Source organism: Chironomus tepperi, unplaced genomic scaffold (assembly GCF_022539635.2).
Source record: "Chironomus tepperi strain 1889 unplaced genomic scaffold, CSIRO-AGI_Ctep_v1 contig_335, whole genome shotgun sequence".
Lineage (NCBI taxonomy): Eukaryota > Metazoa > Arthropoda > Insecta > Diptera > Chironomidae > Chironomus > Chironomus tepperi.
In genome coordinates this window covers 3,198,919-3,224,621 of record NW_027226457.1, presented here as the reverse complement: position 1 = coordinate 3,224,621, position 25,703 = coordinate 3,198,919, and the positions used below count along the sequence as shown (strand labels likewise).

At 30.1% G+C, this 25,703-nt stretch overlaps 1 protein-coding gene across 1 annotated transcript; it reads right to left on the bottom strand.

The window, feature by feature from the left end:
* Positions 1-2,239: 2,239 nt before the first annotated feature.
* Positions 2,240-24,873, bottom strand: pnr (pannier). The gene is made up of 5 exons (XM_070643943.1): positions 23,482-24,873; positions 3,869-4,098; positions 3,705-3,797; positions 3,364-3,536; positions 2,240-3,248 (listed from the first exon to the last, which is right to left on the bottom strand). Exons 2-5 carry the CDS (start codon positions 4,062-4,064, stop codon positions 2,364-2,366), a joined length of 1,347 nt encoding a protein of 448 aa, XP_070500044.1. The 5' UTR covers positions 4,065-4,098; positions 23,482-24,873; the 3' UTR covers positions 2,240-2,363.
* Between the last annotated feature and the right edge of the window lie 830 nt (positions 24,874-25,703).

Here is a 25,703-nt window from a genome sequence, read left to right as displayed (position 1 = left end):
TGAACAAAAATGACAAAAAACAAAAGTTTTTGAAATTTTTATTAGGTTAGGTGTGAAATTTGTATTAATTTTCATAGAAAAGTTGAGATAATTATTAATCTTTTTCATGAATTATTGAGCATTAAAATTCCAAATTATCCAATAGTTAATGAAATATTAAAGAAAAACTTTTCGAAGTGGAGCAAAAATGGAGGGAATTTTATTTGAATTTTTATTTTAACGGAAATCTTAGTTTCAAAATTTTCTATGGATGATAAATGGATAATGAGTAACATAAAAGCTCCACTTAGTAACACAGCATGTAATACCATGTCTATATGGATTCATCAGATACAGACGATTCAGTATGAATGCTTTATCTAGAGCTCCAAATCTACTCAGATTTTATATGTAAAAGTTGACTTGAGTCGACTAGATTTCATTTAAAATCAGAGTCGACTTCGAGCCCCTGCTATCACTTAATTAGTGTCTATCAGATGATTAAATCCTAGAACTACAACCAAAAATAGTCTAAACTTTGTGAACCTCCGTTCAAACTCCATCCAGACCTACTAAAAGTCACTCCAACAAAGACTTAATTTCTTCTGAAAAAACTAACTAAACAAAAGAAAAATCACAAGCACAACAGAAGAAATGACAAACTTGTGAATAAAAAATAATTGGAAATCCTTATGAAAAATAAAAAAAAGAGAAAAAAAATTAGAATAAATTTAAATTAAATGTTGATCTTCTATAAATGGAAATAAAAAATAAATTGAGAAACAAAAAAAAAATTGTAGACACAAAAAATTGAATGAAATGTTGAGATAAAAAAGTTGTTTTGTTTTAATTTTCTCACTTTTATTTTTTTCATTAAAATTCATTTATTTTACAGCAGTGCTCAAAACTTCATATTTCACTTCTAATAAAGATTCTCAAACTTTCCTATGCGTTAAGGTTTCTTAAACATTTAAAAAATGATTTGTACAGGAGGGGAAATATTTCCAGTGATTCTTAAAATTTATTAAATTTAACATTTTTAAATATTTTTTTTTTTTTGATATTTTTTTACAGAAACAGGCACTGAAATGGTTTGAAACTTTTTATACAATTTAAATTAATATTTAATTTAGGTTTATTTGAATTAATGAGATAAATTTGAGAGTTGAAATTGAAATGAAATTAAAAATTCAAAGTTAATTTAATTTTTAAATTTAAAATTTAAATTTTAAAATTCAAAAATTAAATTAAATTTTTAAATTTGCTTTAATTTGAAATTTCAAAGTTGCCCAAAATTTAATTTTTTGAATTTAAAAATCATTTATCAAAATCTTTTAAACTAATGAATTCAAATTTTAAATTTATAAAATTTTAAATTTTCAAAATTATAAAATTTAAATTTTCAAAATTATAAAAATCAATTTTTAAAATTTTAAAATTCAATTTTTAAAGTTTTTAAATTTTTAAAATTTTTAAGTTTAAATTTTTAAAAAAATGTTTGAAATTTAAATTTTTAGCATTTAAAAAATTTCAAACTTTAATTTAATTTTAAATTAAAATTTTTAAATTTAAAAATTGAAAATTTAAATTTTTTAAACTTTTCAAAAAAAAAGCTATATTTAACTTCCGACCTTAAAAATCATTCCATTAGCAAAAAAATCTTCATTAATATTCCATCCATCAAATTTATCTCATTATAAATTCCACAAATCATGCCATATCAAAAAGTATCCATAAATTTATGTATATGCACGTATTAATTACAAAGAGGAACTTTACACATTAAATTTTAATGCTTAATTCTTACACATTACACAGATAAGAAATTGAAGGAAATAAAATCTTAAATTATAAGCCATTAACATCTTTTAACTTTACATAAAGTACGTCTTTAAATACTTTTCGATTAATTTTTTTGCACTAATTATTTTAAATACTAATGAAATACATTTATGCCTTAATTATGTGATATGAAAATATTTTTTATAGCAATTCTGGATGCGGATTTGTTTTATGTGAATTTTACAATTTTTTCTTTTTTTTGGGGATGGGTGTCTGGGGGGTATGAGGGGGTATATTGAGATGGCAGTTAAAATGTCCGAATTGTGGATCCTTGGAGGATGTTATTCAGTTTTAAGGACTTAATTGGGGTCCAAATAGGGACGTATAGCAGGTTGGATCAAAGTTCATCCTCAATTGTACATCAGAAATCCATTTTTAGGGGTCATTCATAAGTGACGTCACATGATATTCAATTTCACCAGAGGAAACCTCTTCATGTTCCTTTATGCCTTACTTGAGGACATCACTCAGGACCCTCTTGACCCCCAACCCCCAACCCATCACTTCCTAGTCCATAAATTATGATTCTTCTATCCTTTCTCTTAAGACGTCGCCATTAACTTTGCCGCCTGAATAACATTATGCTGATGATGATATCCACTCAAGTCGGAATGATGTGCGCTGCCATTACTCAATCCAAATGTACCGCCAAAATATCCATTCTGTATACAATTGCTCATATACTCATAATTGCCACTTATCATACTTGAATTTGTAATGCCGGGTATATTTGATTCAGACTTTATTGAGCCATATGATGGACTTGTTAAGCTGTTATTATGCAAATATGAACTATGCAAGTTATTTTGTGATGCTGATGATATTAATGGTGATGTATATAAATGTGATGAGACGGCTGATGAATGATTATGTGATGATGCGGATGATGAGGATGATACAGCTGGTCCAAGTGATCCATTCGATGATGGCTGTAAGTCATATTTTGATGGAGTGTTGATATTTGATGATGATGCGGCAACAGCAGCAGCATGCATATTAGACAGTGGTGATGCTAGTGATGAATATGATGCTTGCGATGAATGATGATGATGATTATGTATGGGTGATATGTGACTTTTTGGCGTACTATGAAGCATTTTTGGGCTACCGGGCATCATAAGTTTACCATTACCATTACGATCTGTAAGGTTTGTTGATTTAAGGTCATCCGGATGATGATGATGATGAAAGTCTTCTTTCTTAACAAGACCTAAAACATCTGGACCGCTTCCAGCCTTTTTTGGCTTCCGTTTTCTTGTCTGAATGCCATCTTTTCGCATTGCAAGTGGGCGATTAATGCCATGTAACTTGAAGTACAACCCACATGCATTACATACTGGCTCTCCTTCGTTATTTCGTCTCCACAATGTTGTCGTTCTTGTGCCACAATTTGTGCAACATAATCCTAATCGTCTTGTTGCCGTTTGCTAAAATTGTAAATAAATTAGAAATTAATCTCAACTGTCATTGAAAATTCAAATTAATATCCTTAAAGGAAAAAAAAAATAAATTCAAATTTTAAAAATCCGTTACACAACATACCAGTCTTTTACTTGGTTTTATCAATGGACGATTCATGCCATTCATTTTATGATAAAGTCCACATGCATTGCACAAATAGTGACCAGTTCCATCACGTCTCCATAAAGGTGTACTTATTGCACCACAATTAACGCATTCACGACCTTCACCAAATTGAAAGTCCATTGCACTTTCTGTAATGGATATTATAATATTACATATTGCTTTATTAAGTCTTATATTTCTCATTCTCGAGATCTTTATTTTTTTCGTTCATTGGCGATTAATGACGCCCATTAAAATTCATAAATCAAATGACAACAACAACAACAACAACAACAAGAAAAAGACAAAGTCCTTACCCATTCCATATGGAGATGTTCTTTGAAAACCGGACGGATCATAAGCTCGCATGTACATCATGTTTTGTGCATAAAATGGGGAATGTGTTGTACCTGTTTCAATTAAAAAGCCATTAATAACTTGACACATAAATCAAAAAAAAAAATTAAGTAAGAATAATTACCAAATGCACTTTCCGTTGGCCATCCGTTTTGTGTATTTGCATAATTTCCAGCATGTCCAGCATATTGTGGATGTATAGCACGATTTGATGGCACGTAAACAGGTGTATTTGATGTTGTGTTTGTTGTTTGATGAAATGATGCAGTATTTCCAGCTACTGATGTCATTTCGGGATACGATGGCGTGGTATGAAACATGATATGGTCGTTAAGGGTTACAGGTGACTAAATACTGTAAAAAAAAATAATAATAAATTAAAGCATTAAAAATTTGTGTGAAGTTTCGAATAAAAAAAAATTCTCGTAAAAAAATTATTAAAAATAGGAATCGTGAAAATATAATTCAATACATATGAAGGCAGACCAGACGATTCAATTTAATCATACATTTATTTTTACATCGCATCAACTGAAATCGATTGAGGGTATTTAGAATACAACGTTGCCATATGCAAATTAGTAATTGAACGAGTGAGCACAGCATGTTGATTTTGTGTGCTTTGAGCGATTTTATTTTGAAATTTTGAATGAGAATTTTTAACGGTTTTTTGAAATTTGAAATATTTTTTGATCAAAATTTCTCCACCTCAAAAAGTTTTTTGACTATAATTTGCTCAACATTCACTAATTATTCATAAAATTACTGTCATTTTGTTGCAAAAAGTGGCAAAAGTAATCTACAGCAACTTAATTCATGAATTTTTCAACAATTTCAAAGATATATTAAGAAAACTGACGATTTTTGAGGTTATTTTGTTAAAATCTTCATTTTTAGGTTTTTAATTACATCAAAAGCTACTTAATATTTCAAGAACTAAAGGAATCACCAATAATTTAAGGACAGTTCAATACATTCCATCCCAAAGTGACCAACCACCTCCCCATCACCAAAAACATATCGTCTAAAATTAAAGAGCATCAGAAAAATTAAAATTAACATTTCCTGCTAAAGCAGATGCCCTCCATCTGACTAAACAGAGCCGAACTTCATTTCCACCAAGTCTCCTCCACAATCCTCATCATTTGACCAATTTGACCCATCAACAAATGAGTCTAAATTTATTCACTGACTGATTAATATCCAACAATTTAATACTTTTTCTTAAATTCGAAGACCCGTTAAGTTTAATTAATTGCAATTCTTCTTCTCCATCCAACTCACGACGACCGCGAGTGTGTTTTCTGTGCAGCGACATTACATTTTATAATGATATACATTGTAGCGTCATCATCATCAACATCATCTGGTTGTGTATTGATCGCGAATAAAAAAAAGAATGTATAAAATTATCATAAAATAAACTTCTCAATCAGACTGCTTTTTGTGAGCTTGAAAGATCTTTTTTTTTGTTTGTGGATTGTGGATTGAAATTTGGATACTTCCGTGTGGGGCAAATAAGAGCTGAATATTTGGAATTCCGCACAATTTGCTGAATTCAAAAAGCAAATGTATGAAATTTTTGAAAAACTTTAAAGCATAAGAAATTAAATTTTTCTATTTTCCTGAATTTAGATTCAGCTTCAAATTGGTTTGAAAATAGCTTAAAATTATTTGTTATAAAAAGTTGAATTAGTTGTTCGCTGAATTCAGTTTTTCAAGTGCTGAACTAATCGAATTTTTCCTGAATTCAGCTTCAACCGCGGTTTTTATACTGAAGTGCGGTTTTGCGGTTTTCGGAAAACCGCTGAATTTCAGCTTCAAGTGCTGAAGCTTATGCTGAACTAGCTGAATTCAGCTTCAAGTGCTGAATTAGCTGAATTCAGCTTCAATTGCTGAATTAGCTTCAAGTGCTGAATTATCTAAATTCAGCTTCAAGTGTTGAATAAGCCGGATTCACCTACAAGTGCTGAATCTATCCATTGCATAAGCTGAACCACCAGCTATTCCACAAAATATACAAATTCATTTCCGTCAATTCCAAAAATTTGAATATTTTCAATAATTTAATTCAATTTCTTCGTTTTCTTTTCATCTCCTCTCTTTTTTCTTACCACACTGACACTAAATAATCATTAGAAACAAGGTGAAGCACCAAAAATAACACAGAAGAGCCGCTCGCTTGTGCACACACACGAGACAATTTTTTTTGTCTTTCTTTTTTTATAGAACAAAAATGTTGAAGATGAAGAAGATTAATGAATTTTTAATTGTTCCTTTACCCGCATTTTTCAGCACATTCAGTGAGTGTGACACAAATTGTGAGTGCATTTCTTTTTCTGCATCTCATTAAAGTGTTGACGATCTATCAACATCAATTGCTTGTTTAAGGTACGCGAGTCGTGAATCATTTGACTTTTTTTTTCGTTATTAATTAGCCTTCCTTTTCAAGAACGCAAGCGATGATTGCCGAGCATTTGTTAAGTTTGGATGGAATAAGTTTTTTTTTGTGGTTTGAGGTGACAACAAGTCAAGGTTTGATGAGACATGAGTTGTTTTATGGTTTTGTGGGATATTATTGTGGTTTTAGAGACAAAAAGTTTTGAAAATCGAAATAACCGTTAAATAAAAATTTGAATTTTGAATTTTTTGCTCCACTTCGAAAAGTTTTTCTTGATATTTCCTTAATTACTTAATGATTTAATTAGAAAATGCTAAAATATTCTTCAAAAAAGTGGCAAGAACCGACAACAATCAACAAAAACTCTCAATTCTCGACATTTTACCAAAAATTCATACAAATTCCACACCTAACCTAACAAAATGACTAAAATACTTTATCATATCTGCAGATGTTGAGTCAGAATTATTTTTACTCCAGTAAAAATTCAGAAATAGACTGGAATGTCTGTTTGAGTACTTAAAATGCTAAGCAATAAGAATATTTTTTTAAAAAACGAAGAGAAGTCGCTGAACCATTTAGAAATTATGCAAATTACCGCCTCATATCTCATCATTCAAGTAAGAAAAATTTGTAAAAATATTTTCAAGTTCTTCTTTCCCATTGCTGTTCTTTTCTGCCTCATAAAATGGTCGAGAAGAGAGAAAAAATATATAAATTAATAATTTTTATGATATAACATTTTTATTGGATTTTATTCTTCATTCTTTTCATTCGCTCCGCACAGTCCAAAAAATCTCCCGTCGCGTATTTTTTGTTGTAAAACTCGTTGTGTGTTTGGCTTGCTATACAACGTGCATCTTATGTATGATATAGTGAGGCAATAAAGAAAATTATTAAAAATGGCGATCATCTCTTGAAATATTTTTGATATATGTTCTTATAAGCCTTTTAAAGCACTTAACCTCATAAATCAAATATTTCTCGTACTCGTACTGAAGATGAATATGATTTTTTGGCTGTGATAAGAGGGCCTTTAAGGTGGCAAAATTAAATTGAGAAAGAAAATTCTTTCGCACATACGAGAATTGATTTATTACAGATGTAATAAATATTTTTACTATCTGCAGTGCATTAGTGTGGAATTGCTTTGAAAAAGTATTAAAAAATATTGTGAATGAGAGTTTGAAGTGGAAATTTCACAAAAAAATACATATTCTGTACCAATGAATTAATATATTTGCTTAGGATTTGAACCTTGATTTCAAACATTTTTCAAACAAATTCTTCAATTAATTTTTAACAGTTTTTAATAAGTGATAGCAAATTTCATACTTAAATGCCACTCACATCACCCAATCATCCATTCAACTTCCACATCACAATCAATATCATCCACAACAATATCAATTTCCATAACCTAAATCCTAACAATTATCAACTTCAAAAATTCCCCTCACATAGTGCGCACCTATAAATAATCAACTTGTCAAGCTTCAACTACAAAATATATCCCGTATATAAAAAAATGTACTGACAATAGCACATAATGTTGGTTCTTATTGATAACACACAATGTCTGTTACTAATTATAATTCCATGAAAACTGACAAGCTATTAAAAAATATTATTTTAAAAATCTTTTGTTAAAAAAAAAATTTAAATACGATAAATGTCAAGTAGAAAACACAACAAATGAGCTTTATTATTGTTATTATTTTAAAAAATAAGTTACAGTAAGGTCTGATAAGAATATAGCATGTCAATTTCTATTTGAATAACTTTCATTAGTCGGCTATCAGGAGTGACTGGAAATTGCTATTTTATCGAAATATTTTAAAATAAAAATGAGCTATTGTTTGGATTGAATTAAATGTAAGTAAGGCACGTATAATTGTAGACTGAAATGGTGATATGGATGTGGATTGATAGTATGTGGAGGCTTTCTATTATTCAGATATTGTTGGATATTGATCTGAACTTAATAGTCTGAACATTATTTTGATTTTAAAGGAAACAATTTCTGATTCATAATGTGAAGGAACTGCCAATTTAAAGTATTTTAAGATAGTATCTAAATTTTGGATATATATTAATAAAATTGCAAGACTATTTTAGTCGGAAAATGTTTGTCAATGGAATAATGTGTAAATCGTTTGAAGCTGTTAAGACGACAAAGTTTCGAATCTTTATCGTTTATACGTATTTTACGTTAATTGTAACTTTTTTTTTCAATTATTCCTTTTTTTTTGAAAATTTCAAAATCCCCTTCAAGTCAAGCACTGCCAACAAGCATCTAAACCGACCCACATTCCATATCCATGATAATCATCCTACAAACAGTTTAAAACATGATAATCTCCATCACATTATCGCTATTTAAACTTGATACAATGTCATGACATCATAAGCAACATTCAAAAGCATCCGTTCTAGATAAAATAACGCAAAAAATACAAAAATTGGAGCTGTAAAAAAACATTCCAATGCGGGAATAATTTGCACATGTGACATGCAACGCCACTAGAATCTAATAATATTTATGGTCTCATGTTCTCGTCATGCACTGCGCTTATTGATGATAGAAGCCAATCAAATCACCCGCATAACGTAAAGTGAAAACAATAGATGGAAGTTAAATTGTGCCTATAAAGCCATTAAAAGCTTTTGTGCCTATATAATCATCATCATTGTATTATAAAAAAATAAGGTAGAATGAAGCAATAAAAATTTGTATTTTTAAAAGAAATATTCCTCATTCGCACCCGGAGTCGGAGAAACTCTGGCCTTTATCATACAGACATTTTTATGCAACAGTGAGCAGTGACAACTCTTTTAACTTTAATGAGTTTGAATAATGAATAGATTTTCTTTATTCAGAAATGCGAGCGGGTTGATTTGAACAATGCGAGGTAAACTCGACATGGGCTTCATGATGGACAAAGTTTGTTTTCAAGGACAGGACAGGAAATTTGCATAAAATTTTGTGACTTTTTTTTGTTTGGGGACTTTTTTATGTGTTTTCAATAAAATTTTAATTTTAGTTCTATTTTTATTATTGGATGTGATGAGATTTTGAGGATGTGATAGAGGATTTGTTCAGATTGTGGACTAGATTTTATGGATTGTGATGAATTAGTGGCTTTATTTGAAGCGTTAGTTGATGGACATTTGAATATAGTGAAGTATATGCTAAATAGTCATGGAATATAACTAGGGACATATGGCACAAGATTCTTGAAATCCAAAAATTCCCAATTCAAAGGTTCAATTCCTCAAAATTCCAAGACGCCAGGCTTGTCGAGGTTTAACCTAGTCGAAGAGGAAATTCGAGTTCAAATCCCATTTGTCGGCTATAACCTAGAGCGGATGGGGGTTCTAGGTTCAAATCCCATTTCACCAAAAAATCTCCTTCAATATTCCCAAACCAATCCCCAAATGCAATCCCTAATTCCCCCATTAAATCCATCCATCCATCTCTCTCATTCCAACAAATTATTTCTCTTTCCCCATTCCTCAATTTATTCACGTCCACATCTATCGTAATTTTTATTCCATTGAATAAAAATAAGGAGAGAAAGAGAAGTTAAGGAAATCCACAGAATCTTCATCGTTTGAGCTGCGCTGCGCAATAAGAAGAAAAGAAAAATTCATTTGTCGGTAAAATTTTAAGAAATAAAACAGATTCTTTCCATTAAAATGTTATCGTACTGGAGGCGCCAACTTCAACTTCAGCATTGCTATAGAGCATTGAATCCACTCGAATTGGATCGGCCCAAAATATATATAAAGCAGAAATGAAAACTGATTTTTCAATATATAAAGCATAACAGGAGAGGAAAATAAAAGAAATATGGAGAATAATGGCATGTTCAATATGTAATTTATACCAAACATGCCGTTCATACAATTTAAATGAGGTAAATAAATTCAGGAACGAGTTGCTCGCGTTCTACGTGAAATTTGTAGGTTGAGGTTCCATAAAAGATGGCCAAGATCGAGATTCGCAATGAAGAGCACCCAAGCTGCCTCTGTTGAGCAGTTACAACCGCTTTATAGCCATTAAAGCCATCAAAAGCTATCCGATATCCATCAAAAGAGGAAGCTCACAGAAAGTGCGATGAGTAAAACAAAATAATTAAAGTGGCTTTAAAAGAGATGTACAAAAAAGGCCGAACAGTCGTAAATGTGAATGATATGCTTAAACATTTAATGACTGTCATAATGAAAAGTCATTACACGTGATCATAAAGATGAGAACTCGATGATTTGGACTTGCACGTTTATAGAAATTAAGAGTATATTTTTATGGATAATGAAGAAGGGATAGGGGATGGGTTTTGAATGGGTATGTTATCCAATGTATAACATGGTTGCTATTCCGATCTAGTGCTTCAAATGATTAGATGTTGATTCCAATTTCCAAAAAATGCGCTTTGTGTCTCTTCACCCAAGGACTTTCTTACTTGATTTTTCAAACAGTTATTCCAAAACTTTAACGATCATCCAAAGAAAAGTAGTTATTGTCTAAAAATATGCAAATAATTTCCTGACCATCAACACAAACTGACGAACCCAAGCCTGACCGCTTCATTTCCATTTGATTGATTAATAAGACATGGTGCGGCATTTTGTCATTTTGTCACTGATGATAATCAAGAAACTATTAAAAATTACCAACGTATTCATATTATCTGCACAAGCACAACCAGAGAATGTTCACAAAAAAAGAAGCAAAGCGAAGCGATAATGCCAATAGAAGACGAAGAAGAATGTTTTATGGCTCTCTTCTCCTCAAGCTATTTTACTGTTGACGACTCAAGCGGTCGTAAAAAAATCCATTTCGTATCAAACTCCTTTATTATTCATAAATGAAGCATATCAAAAAGACATATAATCTCTTACCATCACTTAGTGTAATTAATGTAAATTCGCTTGATATATTGAGATAAAGGAGGGACTGCATGGGATGTTCTTAAGTGACGTCTGGTTGGAATTGGAATTGACATTCTTCTATCTTTGTGGTCACGTGGATACACATGGAGTGTCGTTCAAGTTGAGGCAGCCTTAGATTAGTCGAGGTCGAAGTTCGAATCCTAACTGACTTACGAAACCAGAGTTCGATCTCGATGTAGACATTTCGCAATGGCTAATGATCCCCGTAACCCAACATCCCGAACAACCCCAAAATCTTAATTTATCAACAGCCAACAATTTTGCAGTTCCTGGCTGCAGTAATCATGTTATGATTACTAAATACTCTTGTCAATTTGTGATAGTCATAAATTTTTATTGATGCTGGCCATAATCTGAATTGATAATGTTATTTACTTAATTATTCAGCCTTTTGCCTGGCTATTTTTGTTCAGCACGTATGAATATTTGAATAATCAATTAATTATTTAATAATTTTTTTGGTTGTAGATTATTAAAAATATTCAATAAACCACATTTTATACCTCAAATAATCGTAAAACTCTTTTTTATGTCGTGATTAAAATTAGATAATGGAGGTTTGTTGATGTTTTTGCATTTTCTTTGGTGGAAGTGATTTGGGAAAATTTTTGGAAATTAAGTTAGGTGAAAAAAATTGAAAAAAAAATTTTTCAAAAAAACATGACTTAGCACATATCACGCTATTATTTCAAAATTGTCGACTGAGATTCGAACCCGCACCATGCATTTTTGCACAATTGCTATCCATTTGAGCAATTTACTCATTTTAATATTAATTAGAAATTTAGCTATCATTTCTATATAAATTAAAATTCGACCAAAAATTGTAATTTCTATAAAATCAACAGCTGTTTTCTATCCTAAAAATCCAATTAAAATTCCAAAAATTCATCCCAAAAAAAGGTGTCAAAAATAATAAAGTCAATATTAATGACTCTTAAAATTTATTGAAAAGTGTGAATTTGATTTAATTTCAGCAGAAACAAAAAGTCCCACAAAAAGATATAAATTAAAGATTCAATCAAAACTTATCATTAGACAAAATCATTCAGTATTAAAAAAAGTTTTTTTTGAGAAACTTAATTAATAAACGAAAAATTTAATTATTAAAACTTTAATTAATTATATATTTATCGGTATTTAATATGATACATCTGCTATTTTGGTGAGAGAGGTCCGTTAGAAATCGACTGAATTATGAGCTACTGTTTGTCATAAACAAGATTCAGGTATGCATATTCATAATAATTGAGGATTTTTATACATTTTGATCTGTAGATTTGTAGCTGATTTGAGGATTGAGTTTAAAAGTTTTATGGATGTTGGATATCTATTATCAAGTCGTAAATATTTGCAAAAAAATGATATCCTAAATTTAAATAAATATTATTAAAATATTGCAAAAAAATCATTTTAGAAATTTTATATTTCGTAGGATTCGAACCTTAGCAATTTTCATTTAATTTGAATTTATCATTATTTAATTATATTTTGAACTAAGCAATAAATATTATATAAGCACCAGTCATATTCAATCAGTCTAAGTACATTCCTAACCATCAGACATCAATCATATCCCCAAACCCCGCCTAACCAAACCACTTAACCTCAACCACATCCACAAACTTCACCAAATTATTATGACAAATATTTGATTTTATTACTAATTCTCACTCTTATTTTATGACTCAAAATCCGATGAAGTCACTTATCACATCAAGATTCTCATCCACTCTATTAAGTCCGAGGATTTCTTTTATTTTTAATTCCTCAAATGGGAAATTTATTAGCTTTTTATGTTCTATTCGAATCCTAATAACATTTTTATTTATTTTTCGGGATGTCATTTATTGCGTTCTCTTTTTCTGATTCCCCAATCCCCGGCGGCAAACACAAAGACGCTAGTTCTTCACACTAGTGTCCATTAGAAACGTGAAATAAAATACGACGTTAATAGATCAACTTTAGTTCTTCTTTTTTTCGCATTAAAAGCCGCATTTCATGAACATTACTTTGCCATCTTTCTACCATTCATCTCCGCGAACAACAACAAGTAAAACTTCTTCATTTTCAATTCTGTGTCATCGGGCACGTAAAAGATCAGTGGTAAAATTTCCGACAATACGAGGCAGAATAAGAAAATTTATTTTATAATGAATTTATTGCCTCTCTTTTATTTTTATAAAGGCACACTCAAGCTATTATGGACCTTAATCGTGACTCAATATTAGCATGTGTAGATGTGTTTGACTGTGTGTGAATTAAGAAACATCAAAAGTCGATTCTCTGAGATTATTATTCAATTTAATACATGATGAGTGTGGTTATGCTGGCAATATTTAAGAAATTTTTATTAATTTGGGTTTGAAAAATGGACTTTTTAGATGAGGATTAAGTTTTTAGATTCTAAATGAGAGGTTGTGTGCTAAAAATGATGAAAAGGCGCGTGTGAAAAATGAGGTATGTCCATTTTTGAAAGATGATGATGAAAAACTTATTTTGATTTGATTTATTGATGATTTTATAGGAATTTAACGTGTTAAATTAGGATTTTAAATTTGTTCAATTTAACGGCTTTTAAAATTTTGGATTTTGAGTTCAAAATAGTTCGTTGAAGTTCAAAAAAATTCGTTAAAATTCAAAAAATTTGGTAAAAATTCAAAAATAATTCATTAAAATTCAAAATAAGTCGATTAAGTTCAAAAAGGTTCAAAAAAGGCCGTTAAAGTTCAAAATTCAAATCTTCAAAACTCAAAAATTTCTGTAAATTCCGTTAAATTTCAAAAAATTATTTTAGATGCCAGTTTACCTCAAAAATGTCCCCAAAAATCCATCAAATTCCACCATCCGCAAAAAAAAAGATTATATCCCCATAAAAAATTAATTTTAAATCAATAAAATTATCGACTTAATTCAACTATAACTTATCTAATCTCCTAATTAATAAAATAATTTAATTTTCCACATTTAAATATCACCAGATAAAAATCAAGAAAATAGTTTGTATGAGTGTATCATCATCGCATTAGATCAAGATGAAAGAGATGGAAGAGGGACAAAAAATGACCAAAAAGAACACTGAAAACAAACAAACATATTTTATTTAAATCAGATTCTAAAAGACTCTTTTTTCGGCATTTCTTCAACTGTTGTTTTTATTTACATTTACTTTGGTTTTTTATGAATCAAATGGGGAAGTTTGAATGTGGTTAAGGAGGTGATTGAGGTTAGGAACGCATTTTATTGACGCATAATCAAAATTCAACCTAACCTCAAAATCCAACCTAACCTCAAAACCAACCTAACCTCAAAATGAACCTAACCTCAAAATCCAACCTAACTCAAAATCCAACTTAACCTCAAAATTCAATATAACCTCAAAATTTAACCTAACCTAAAAACTAAACCTATGACAGCCCAACAAAGCATTCCTAACCTCAAAATCCAACTTAACCTCAAAACCCAACCTATGACAGCACGACAAACCAATTCTAACCTCAAAATCATCTCATAATCCGTCCCAAATAAGAAGGAAGATAGAAAAAGAAAACACGAAAAAGAAATTTTGATTACAGTGGCGACTGAGGGTATCAAGAAATTTCTTCATATTACTAAAGTGTCGCACAAGACACGGAATTCCATCATCACGGAGAATCGCCGATAAAAGTCGATGCGGCATATGATAAAAGGCTATCACTTTTCAAAATCAAATAAAATTTGCCGGCATAAATGGAATGGAAATGGACATCAAAAAAATGTTAACGTGTTAAGTTCTTAATTGACTGTAATTAATTAATCGATCGGGTTGATTAATTTGTCTCATTTTCCATGAAGTCAGAAACAAAGGAATAAAATATTCTTCTTATTTACGCTTTTTTTGATGGTCAAAAGATTGATTTTATAGCTGTTGAGGTACATTTGAATAGAATGTGTGACATCATCACCTCTCATTGATGCTGTTGTTATTGATGCCTTTATGTCTTCTTCTTTGTTACTTTGTTGCCTTTATTCTAACTCTTTCTCTTTTGTGAAATGCATTAAAATTATATTGATCTTTATGATGTCACTTAGTGCTTTTATTAAGTTTGTTTCATTCATTCTTCGGTGTCGCACATTTTTCTATGGATTTTAAGTCCCTTGTGGTGAATTTTTAAAGGTTGATCTGATTTTAATTAAGTTTTAATTTGGAAAAATTTTGTAACTTAAATTAACAATTTCATCTAAATTATCTAGTTATAAAAATTGAAATATCTGCAAAAAGGCTAAATTCTAGAGTTCGAATCCCATCAAAAAATTTTAATTTTCTGCGTCAAGAATAGGTTGAATTTTTTTTTCCTTTTTTTCAGCCTGTAATATCTCTAAGTCCACAACCTAACCACAACATCAACATCCACAAAGTCTCATCACAAGGGATCTCTACTCAAACCTCATTCAAAACATGCCGGAACAAATAATAATGAGATACACAACATCACACGACAATCAATTTAAAACAAGAATCTTCAATAAAATAAATGTGGATCTTTTTTTCTCGATTCCGAGTATGTGTAAGATGTTGTCATTAATGATGATGAGCGGATGAATAGGAAGATGAAGCACGGAATGAAGGAGAGTTGATAGATACTTTTCGTTTATAGCTTTGAAATTTATTAGAAAAATTTGCAAAATAAAAATAAAGTTTTTGAATTAACAAAAAGTGAAATTTTTTTGGTTGGTCGTGTGGTGGAGGAACTTGTTAAATAGTGTCCATAAGATTCATTAAAAATATTCGTTAATATGTGAAAAAATGCAAAAAAAATATTAAACTCCGAAGAATAAACAATTGAAATTATTATCAAATTTTAGGATTTGAACCCATGAAAATTAGCTTTTGTAAGAAAATCAAATAAATTTGCATACGAAAAATTGACAAAACGTTAAATTTAAGATTCAGAAAGTAAAAAATATCAAAAATTCAATATTTCTCCCCAGCCACTCAATTCATTTCCAACATCAAACAATTCCTCACCCAATACCAAATAAAATACAATGTAATTTTCACTAATTTTTTGCACCTTTTTCATTGCCATTACTGCATATCGTGCAACAACTTATTAAAGAAATTAAAAATAAATATTTTTAATTCATGACTATACCAAATTGACCTTATTCCCTTCCACAAATGCACGTGTAAATGCATAGTGAATAAATCCTCCATTTTTTACTACTTTTTTCCCTTACATCGATTTTTGAAATGAAAGCAATTTATTGCCACAAAACATGAATTCTTGAGGAATTTAATCTGCGCAGACGCAAAATGAGGTAAAAGAATTTCCAGCCATGATGGATCAATGCGATTGGGATCAAATGTCAAGACATTCGAGCTACTGTAAATGTCCAAATATTGCTACTGTAACTTTATAAAATGCGATCAAATTTCAAACTTTTTTTCTTTACCTGACACATCACTCAAGTTAAATTTCGTAGAGAGTCATCAATTATGAGGCACTCACATACAAAATATCTTATAATCGGATTATTTCATCAATATACTTAAACATGCCATTCTACCAGAAACTAATGGTTTTTATCATCACAAAATAATCTCATAATTAATAATTTCTTCTCTTATTTCCAATCACCTTCATCGTTTGTCTTCTCATTCTCCTTTTTCTTTGTTTATTTGTATTATGACTCTCATCCTTTCATCACTATAAGCTGTATTTGCTTTTTCGTACTGCTAATGTGGTCGGTTTTTGATGGATTAGTGGCATAAAAGTGGCATTTTGAGTGACTTTTGAGAATTCGTGAGTAAAGGAAGTGCTGAGAATTCCAAAAGAATCCGAAGAATCCCGAAGGTGCACGAATGAACCCGAATGAAACCGAATAGACCCGAACAAACCCGAACATAACCAATGAAGCCCAATAAACTGGAATGAGCTTCAATGAAACTTAAATAGGCAGAAATAAACCCGAAAAATCACGAGTAGATACGAGGAACTCCGAATAGACCCGAAGAGCCTCGACCAGATACGAAGAAACCCGAAGCAATACATTAAACGAATTAAGTACCAATAAAAGATGAACAGCATGTATCAAACCATAGCATTCTAATTCATCTAATCACTTAACCACGAAATGCTTCTTCATCCATCCAATCACTCCATCGACCCCCCTTACTCGATCTTTTTCCGCTTCATTCCTTAAGTGATTATTTCAATATTTAAAACGAATCTTTTTTGATTTATACTTATACTCATATAAATTAATATTCCCAATCATGTATAATGATATGATTGATTGATTTGCGTATTGAATTGTTGATTTCAACACATATTTCAAATCAATCATATGCGCCAGAGCCCTCTTGTCGTCGTCTGATATTCACATTTGCGGATAATATGAGAGAAATGAAAAGAGATTTAAAGACAAGTAGCCGCGAGTAGTTGAGCGGTGAATGATCAAACAAATTAAAGTAAAGTGAATAAAAGTAATTGATTTGCAGCGTGTGTGGCGGGAAATTCATAATCATTGTGGATTAGTTTTTATGCGGAATGGGATTGAGAGGTAATTTGAGATTCTGAGAATGAGAATTTGAGTTTCTAGAGAGATTTAAAAAAATTAACCTAACTTTTTGGGTGAATTTTTTAAGTTTTGCTGCTGTTGAGAAGTAATATTATATTTTTAATAATAAAATATTTTCAATTTGTAAGGTTGCTGAAATTCTAGAGGCCAAAAAATTTTCGAGGTGGGAAAAATTTTGGGATTTTTAGTCAAAATTTCAATTTTCGAGATAAGATTAAGATTTCAAATACACAGATCAATTCCTAAGCATTCTAAAACCTATTCACAATCCTACGAAATCCGATTCCCTTCAACAAATGCGCCTACGCCACCCAACCAAAAAGTGACTTTCTTACTTGCTCAAAACTATTTCCATTGGGTAATTTGATGTTAATTTATTACTTTTGCGACTAAAAATGCCATTGCATTCTATTTGACATGTTGATTAATCTAATTTCGCCACTTTACGGTAGGCAAATAATGGATTCGAGTGATCTTATGGGAGCAATTCCAGTTAATTCATTCATATTATTTTAATTAATGCAATTTAGATTTATTTTTACTTATTCATGAATTTAACTTTGCCTGTATGTAATTTTTCATCCCATTTGAACATACAAATATTAAGTTCATATTGATGAATGCCTCATAAATTGCTAATTTCCACTTACATTTCTCATTCAACCATTTTAAAAATATTTTTCTTATATAAATTGACTATTTAAAGAATGAAGCTTCATATAAATTTGTTCATCGCGCACATTTCATGTGGTTGGGTCTAAAATAAAATAAATTATGCATCTGTAAGAAATGGAAAATTTATGATTGGAACTGAGATATTCACGAAGAAAGCTTTTTTTGAAGATAAAAAGTGTGCCGGCAATTGAATGAGCATTTTTTTTAAAGAATCTAAGGCAAATTTGGTCGATGAAGAAGAATACAACATTGGCATATGACATGGCAAAACCATTAGATGATTTAAGTCTTTGCATTATCTCAACATTTCATCTCCGACAAATCTATTGTGTGAAAAAATGTATTAGGAAATAGACACAAATGGCAATGTCAGTTTTGAATTGAATTGAATATTTTTTTTGGAGAGACAGGAAGCGAAGCATTTGATTGAAATTGTCAATTTGGAAATTAATTGAAATCAATTTTTCGTGCTGTCGATTGTGACTGTTGTTGGGAGTTTCTGTTTGATTTACAGTTAGAGGTTGATTCGGGATTGAGGTTAGATGCTTAGGTATGCTCATAATAAGCACAAAATGACAGTTTTCACATCTATTGACTCTTAAAAATGTCAAAAAACCCGTTAAAAAATCCAAATTTCCAAAAATCGTTACAAAATTCAAATCTTAAAAACCCGTTAAAAATTCAAATTTCCAAAAATCGTTAAAAATTCAAATTTAAAATGGCAGTTACAAGCAAACTCACATAAAAGTCATTCAGAAACTAAATGAAAGTAAACAGAAGATAGTAATTAATTAAATAGCAAACAAAACGACATCATGCATGTATTATAGCATTTTTAACTACATGCCGTTTATTCTCATGAATGAAATACCTCAAATGCAATAAAAAAGCAAGTAGGATCTTCACCGAGTTAAGCTTTATTATCAATAAAAATTTTTACAAAATGACCGAAAATGCCTCATAAAAAAATAATAATTAAAGAAAAAAATATCCATTACGACTGTCTATGCATATTAAACATGGACATAAACCTCCCCGAAAAAGCTATAAAGTCTATCTATATAGAATAGACTAGCAATAAACACATCGGATGATAAATGAAATATTAAAGCAAAAATAGAATCATGTTTATCGCAAAACATTTTATGAATTCACATATCTGTGAAGTAAAAAGAGAGTAAGATTCAAGCCTGAGTTGATATCAAAAAATGTTATAAATAATTGCGTCCATTATAACGTCATTACTCATATTTTTTCCAACTGATAAAAACCATTAAATGAATTTTGTTACGATGAAAATTCCGCTAATCTGAGCATTGCTCTATTTTTACAGCTACACACAAAAAATATTTCAATTTCTCCCTCAGAACATGCAACGTTATTTTTAGCACTTTTTATAGTAAACAGCACTAAAATGTTAAATTTATGACATTCACCTTTTTTTTGGTCGACACACAGACAAGGTTCCAATGTTTGGTCAAAGGCAGCATGTAGCACTCATAATTTCTAATACTCCACAAATCACTGAATATGTTTGTGCTGGGAATGTGAAGGACGAATGAGTTGGGAATGCAGTTTGTGATTTGGGATGTTAAGGCGCATGTTGAAGGTTTATATTGGGCATTTTGTTAATAATTTTTTAAGTGAGCAATGGTTGAGTGGTTACGATGTTTGACCAAAAGGAGAATTTGGAGGTACGGGTTCAAGTCCCTCACATAAATCGGAAATTTTTATGTCTAATTGAGTGCAGGTTTTTTTATCCATTTTTTTATATCATATCCCTAAGTCCATCCATCCATAAAAGCCACTGCATACCAAAAAAATCAACAACTTCCACTTAATACCCAACAATCCCCAGACCATTTTTCTCAAGAATCATCTCAACTTTTACAATACACAATAAACCACTTACCCAGCAATAAACCAAAAATTGGACAATGTGCGGATATCCTTCTACGCAAAAAAAAAACAGTCCACTTAAAAATCTATTAAGTATTTTTACAGCACAACATGAAAAAGGAATCTTGAGACAAAAACAATAAAATCCACAGGCATTTTATGTAACTTTTTTTTTTTGTTGTTTTCTTCTTTTTTTATTAATTTATTGTTCTGCATTTGAGCATAGCAGCAAGAAAAAGGAACGAACGAAGGTACTCGACGATGAAATAACAACCTGAAAATTGGAATTTCATGTTTTGGCGACAAATTTCCGGTTGTTGTTACTGAACATCGCTGTTTCTGTGTTTATTGCTGTGTATTTTTTTATACTTTTTGGCAATAGAACTAATCTTTGACGTTGTATGACTCAATTAGGACATTTTCAACTTTCAACATATCTGATCTGAAGCAATTTGTCAACGAAGTCGCTCTATCGATGGTGGAAGTTGTGGATATAAAATAAAAAAGCTGTGAATATCTTTATGAGTTTTAAATGACTGTAGATCACAGCATATGGATGGTGAGATATGTTAAGTAACCAAAAATATTTTGCGTAGGATAGTCGATTTTATTTTTGTGACTTAATGCTGGATTATCTAGGAACAATAAAAACTTAATAGTTATTGGGCTGAAATTGAACGATTTGGATCTTAATCCATAGCTGAATTTAATAGAAAATAGTACTTAAAAAGTTGTAAAATAAATGGAACTGCTCGAAAATCTTCAAAGGAATTTTTGTGGTACCTGACTTGTCACAATATTGAAAAACAATCTTCAAGGTTAGAAAAATCCTCAATACCGTAGCTGATCATCAATCAAATGCTGAATTATTGAATAATTTTTAAAATCTACCAAAATTAAGAAGAACTTGACGCAAATGAAGATAAAGTACTATCTTATTTTCTACCGTATAACTCAAAACACATCAATTGTCATGTAGTAACGCCTCAAAATTGAGAGAGTCTATTATTAAGTATCATGTACTGAATTGTGTGCTTTAAACTCTTATTAGAGTAAACATGAACAGCTCGATGCCGCAAATTTCAAATTTTTAGTCATGAAAATGAATCAAGTGCCGTTAAACACAGGGCAATCTTAGGGATGCAGCACTAAGGAATACGTTATGCTGCTCGCGAAAATAGTGCAAAAAAGGAAAATTCTAAGATATATTAACAATTCCATTTATTTGGATTCTGAGTGGGACTCGAACCCACGTCTTACGATTTCGGATCGCATGCTCCTACTATTGAACTATCTAGGGGTATATAAACTATGTGGCAATGTGGCATATATAAATTATATAATTTCTGTATGTCCTGTATTCGGTACCATTCTTAACTAGAACCTCATTTCTTGTCACTACCTGGACATTGCGTGCTATGCGTGAGGAAGAAGGGTTGACCACTAAGAATACGTCCCTGACTTGACCACCTAATGGATAGAATTTAAACATCTAACAACCCATTTAAGGAACTTTAAGTACATCCTAATATCAATATTAATTCCTCATTTCCACTAAAAACCTACAAACAAAATCTCATCTACAATTAAGTTTGAACAGCAAATAATTTATTATCTTGTTTGTTTGTCAATCGTGACAAATAATAGCTTGTGAGCAACTTCAATCACTTTTGTCCGTGCACACATTAATTATCAATATAAATTGTCGACAAATTTATTATTTTATTGCTCATGAATCTGTAATTTTTCTTTTATATTATTGAATTTAAATTTTAATTTATTTTTATTAATGAAAAGAGAAGTTGTGAGGCTTGTGGAGTGATTTGATATTGGATATTGTTCCTTTGTTGGGAAAGACGTTTTGGAATGTGAAATGAGGAAATTTATTGAATTTTATTTGGTGTAAAAAATTGAATTTTTTAGCTAAAATTGCAAAATTTTTAAATTTTTTCCGTTAAAATTTAAATTTTTTTTCTTCAAATTTTTGAATTTTATTTCAATTGAATTTGAATTTTTCGGTTAATTTTAAAATTTTTACGTTACGATTTAAACTTTTTCATTTAATTTTGAATTTTTTTTGCAAGATTTTAAACTTTTGAATTTTTCCGTTAAATTTTAAATTTCTTTTATTTTTTAATTTGAATTTTGTTCAATAAGTTTCAATTTTTGTGTCGAATTCCTCAATTTAACACAAATAAAATCCAAAAGTCATCCAATAACAGCATCGACCACTCAAAATATTCAATAATCTCACTCAAAAGTTATTCATCTTCAGCCACAAGCACTTAAAATATCCAAAAAAAAAATTCAAATATTCTTAAGCACCGCAAAAAATAATTTCCATCTCTCCATTTCAAGTTCCATTTCTTAATTCATTCTGAAAATTCTTTTTAATACTTTATTACATCTCAAAACAAGAATTTCAATATTTTTAAATTTTTCACATTTGTGTAAGTGAATTAAAAATGAGAAAGACAACTTCAAAAGCCAAAAGACCCGCGGCAAGGTAGACATTAAAAGCCATAGATCCTAATTTCTTCAGCACATTCTGTTTTTTGGGGGCCCAGAGGAGATTCTAAATTGAAATTCTCAATCAATGATCAATTTAAACAAATTGTGACGCATAAAATTAGCATAATTAAGTCTATCTCACTCTCCGGAGCGACATTTGCGTGTCTCCTTTGTGCGACTGACCGCGAATATTTATTTTTGGCTGTATATTTGCATGAAGTAAGGAAATTGATTTTATGGATTTTTTTTGAAGGGAATTGTGGTTTAATTTAAGGTATGAAAGGGATTATGGGGATTTTGTGGGGTTGGCAATGACTGTTTTTGCATGTGATTGTAGATTGTAATACTTAGAAGTGGATTATTGACGAAATTCTGGCAAAATTGCCTTTTTATTACAATTTGAAGCGTCTGAATCACTTTTGATTCAAAATGTGCATTAGGAAGGGTTCAATAGCTATATTCCGACCAGCTACTGCTCATGCCTGATGCTTCTTTATGCAATCTAATCCAAAACATCCAACAATTCATAAAAACCCAATAAACACATAACAAATACCCTTCAAAAATAATTTCCCTCAGATAATGCGCATCAATGTACAGTAATTCAATTTTCACGACCATCCGACCTAATATGAACTAAATTAAGTCATTAAATTCATAGCTTTTTTGTGACAAAACCGCAAAAAAACTGCATGCAATATTTTTAATGCTAATAAAAAGTTATTACTTACATTATATAGAGTTGTCGCTGATATGAGTGTATGTAGGATATACTTTTTTGTTGTTGTTGTGCTCTTTTTTTACTTCATACAAGACTCGCCGCAATGAAATAAATTGTCCATTTGCAATTTAGATTAGATGTAAAATATTTCAAAAAACTTCAATTTCAATTGCTTCATTAATTTATTTAATATTTATTTTCATTCTTTTCTCTTTATTCAATTTCCACACAACATTCAATTCCACTTGATATGAAATTAGTTAATAAATTATCTACTCGAGAGTATGCGGAGATATGTGTGTGCGAGAGAGAGAATGAATGCCTTTTTTATCGACTTAGATTTATAATTTGAAATTGTTGATGAAATGAAATTTATCTCACTTATCAAAATCTTTTATAAACTGTTTTCGCCCACGCACTTTTTGCTATTTTTATGATTTGTAACTTTTAAGTCTGATTATTGTTGAATGTTTAGCTTCACAAAATTTAATTATTGTTGTTGTATCTTGTGATTAAATTATTGATTATCAGTTTCACTTTGTTTACTTTTTGAATTTGAAATTTGAGATGATTAAGGCACAAATTACTTCTGCTTCTTTTTCAAATGTTACTAAGTTCTTTGCTTTAAGGTTTAATTTCAATTTACTCTGTCAACTTTAAAGTTTTATTAAATTATGATAGAAACTTTTCCAATGATTGCTTTGATATTTTGCGTCTTTTGGATTTTTTGCTTCAATTTTAAAATTTTTGCTTCTTAAAGGATTTTCTTTTTTGCTTCCTTTTTTGAGATTTAATTTCAACTCCCTTTTCAAAATCTTTTTGTTTCTTTATTAAAGTTTCTGCTTCTTTTACCAAAAATCCTGCTTCTTTAAAATTGTCTTTGCTTCTAACTTTAATTTCAACTTATTCAGTTGAAATTTTTCTTTTGTTAAATCCTTTAATTACTCTTTATTCACTCTTGATCTCCAAAATCTTTGAAAATTGATGTCAAATTTGAAATTATCGTATATTTTCGCGTCTATTTTGCATCTCAAATATTTTTTAAATCATTTGTTTGCTTCTTTTATATTTTTTGCATCACTTTTAAGTTCTTTTGTTTTTGAATTGCATTTAGAATTGCTTAATTAGATTATTTAACTAATTGTCACTTATATCTTTAAATCTTTAATGATATTGTATCTGCTATCTGTCTGATTACAAAGCACGTGTTGCACAATTTTAATTAATTTTTATCAAAAAATCCAAAATTCAAAATTCAATTTTTTAATAAATTTCAATCCAATATTCACTATTAAATTCCGTCCACCTTTATTTCTCGCATTCGAAAACAAAAAAAAAAAAGAATCGATAAATATTTTTTATACAGCACACGAGAGAAAGGCCACTTGAGAGACCTGTATGATACGCAATCTCAACAATACTGATTCTTGTTTGTTTAAGGCACAAAAGAAAACAAACAAGAAAATAAACACACTGTTCGATGAATGGATATATCGTTAGCTCTCTTTTCAATTATAGCTACACACATATGCCTTGACTGTGGAATGGAAAAAGAAAACGAATGTGATCGGCTTGTGTGGATGAAAAGGCAAAAGTCATTAAGTGCAACAGAGCAGATAAGCATGTTTGATATTTTTGTATTTTTTGTGGGTGTCAACCTTTTTTGCTTGTGTCTTTAAATATCGAATATGAATCGGCCTACGGAATTAATGAATGTGGAAGAGAGTCTTTTCTTTCATCCATTACTCATTAATTAAATAACTTTTTTATATATATATATAAATTAATTGAATGTACATTCTTCAATAATGAATGAAAGAAATGAGAGAATTGAGAGGGAAAAAAAGAAAATGGCATGAAATGGAAATGGTGATTTCAATTACTTTACTGTGTTAATGAAAGAGAATAAATTTTATTTTTATGGGATTTTTTGGAATTATTTATTGAACGCCATGTGAATTTTTTAAATGTTCTTGATATTAAGAATTTTTGGAATATTTTTTTCAGACTGAATCGCAAACTTAAATTGGCAATTTAATTCAGTTTTTCTAATATTCTGAAGGAAAATTGTAGATTAAACTTTACTGGGTTGAGTTCGAATCTCATAAATGTGAATAATATAGAAATATGCATTGGGTTATCGTTTTTTTCATTCTGACTTTTATTATTTTTTTTTTGTAATATTTCACATTCTTATTTACTTATAACACTGCCGATACAAATCAATTGCAA

What these genes read in the sequence shown, in the direction of transcription:
- pnr (XM_070643943.1), bottom strand. Translation starts at nt 4,064, where the DNA reads ATGTTTCATACCACGCCATCGTATCCCGAAATGACATCAGTAGCTGGA. An exon ending in AACATCTCCATATGGAATGG is followed by an intron (nt 3,537 to 3,704) that starts GTAAGGACTTTG and finishes TATCCATTACAG; the next exon opens with AAAGTGCAATGGACTTTCAA. An exon ending in TAAAACCAAGTAAAAGACTG is followed by an intron (nt 3,249 to 3,363) that starts GTATGTTGTGTA and finishes TTACAATTTTAG; the next exon opens with CAAACGGCAACAAGACGATT.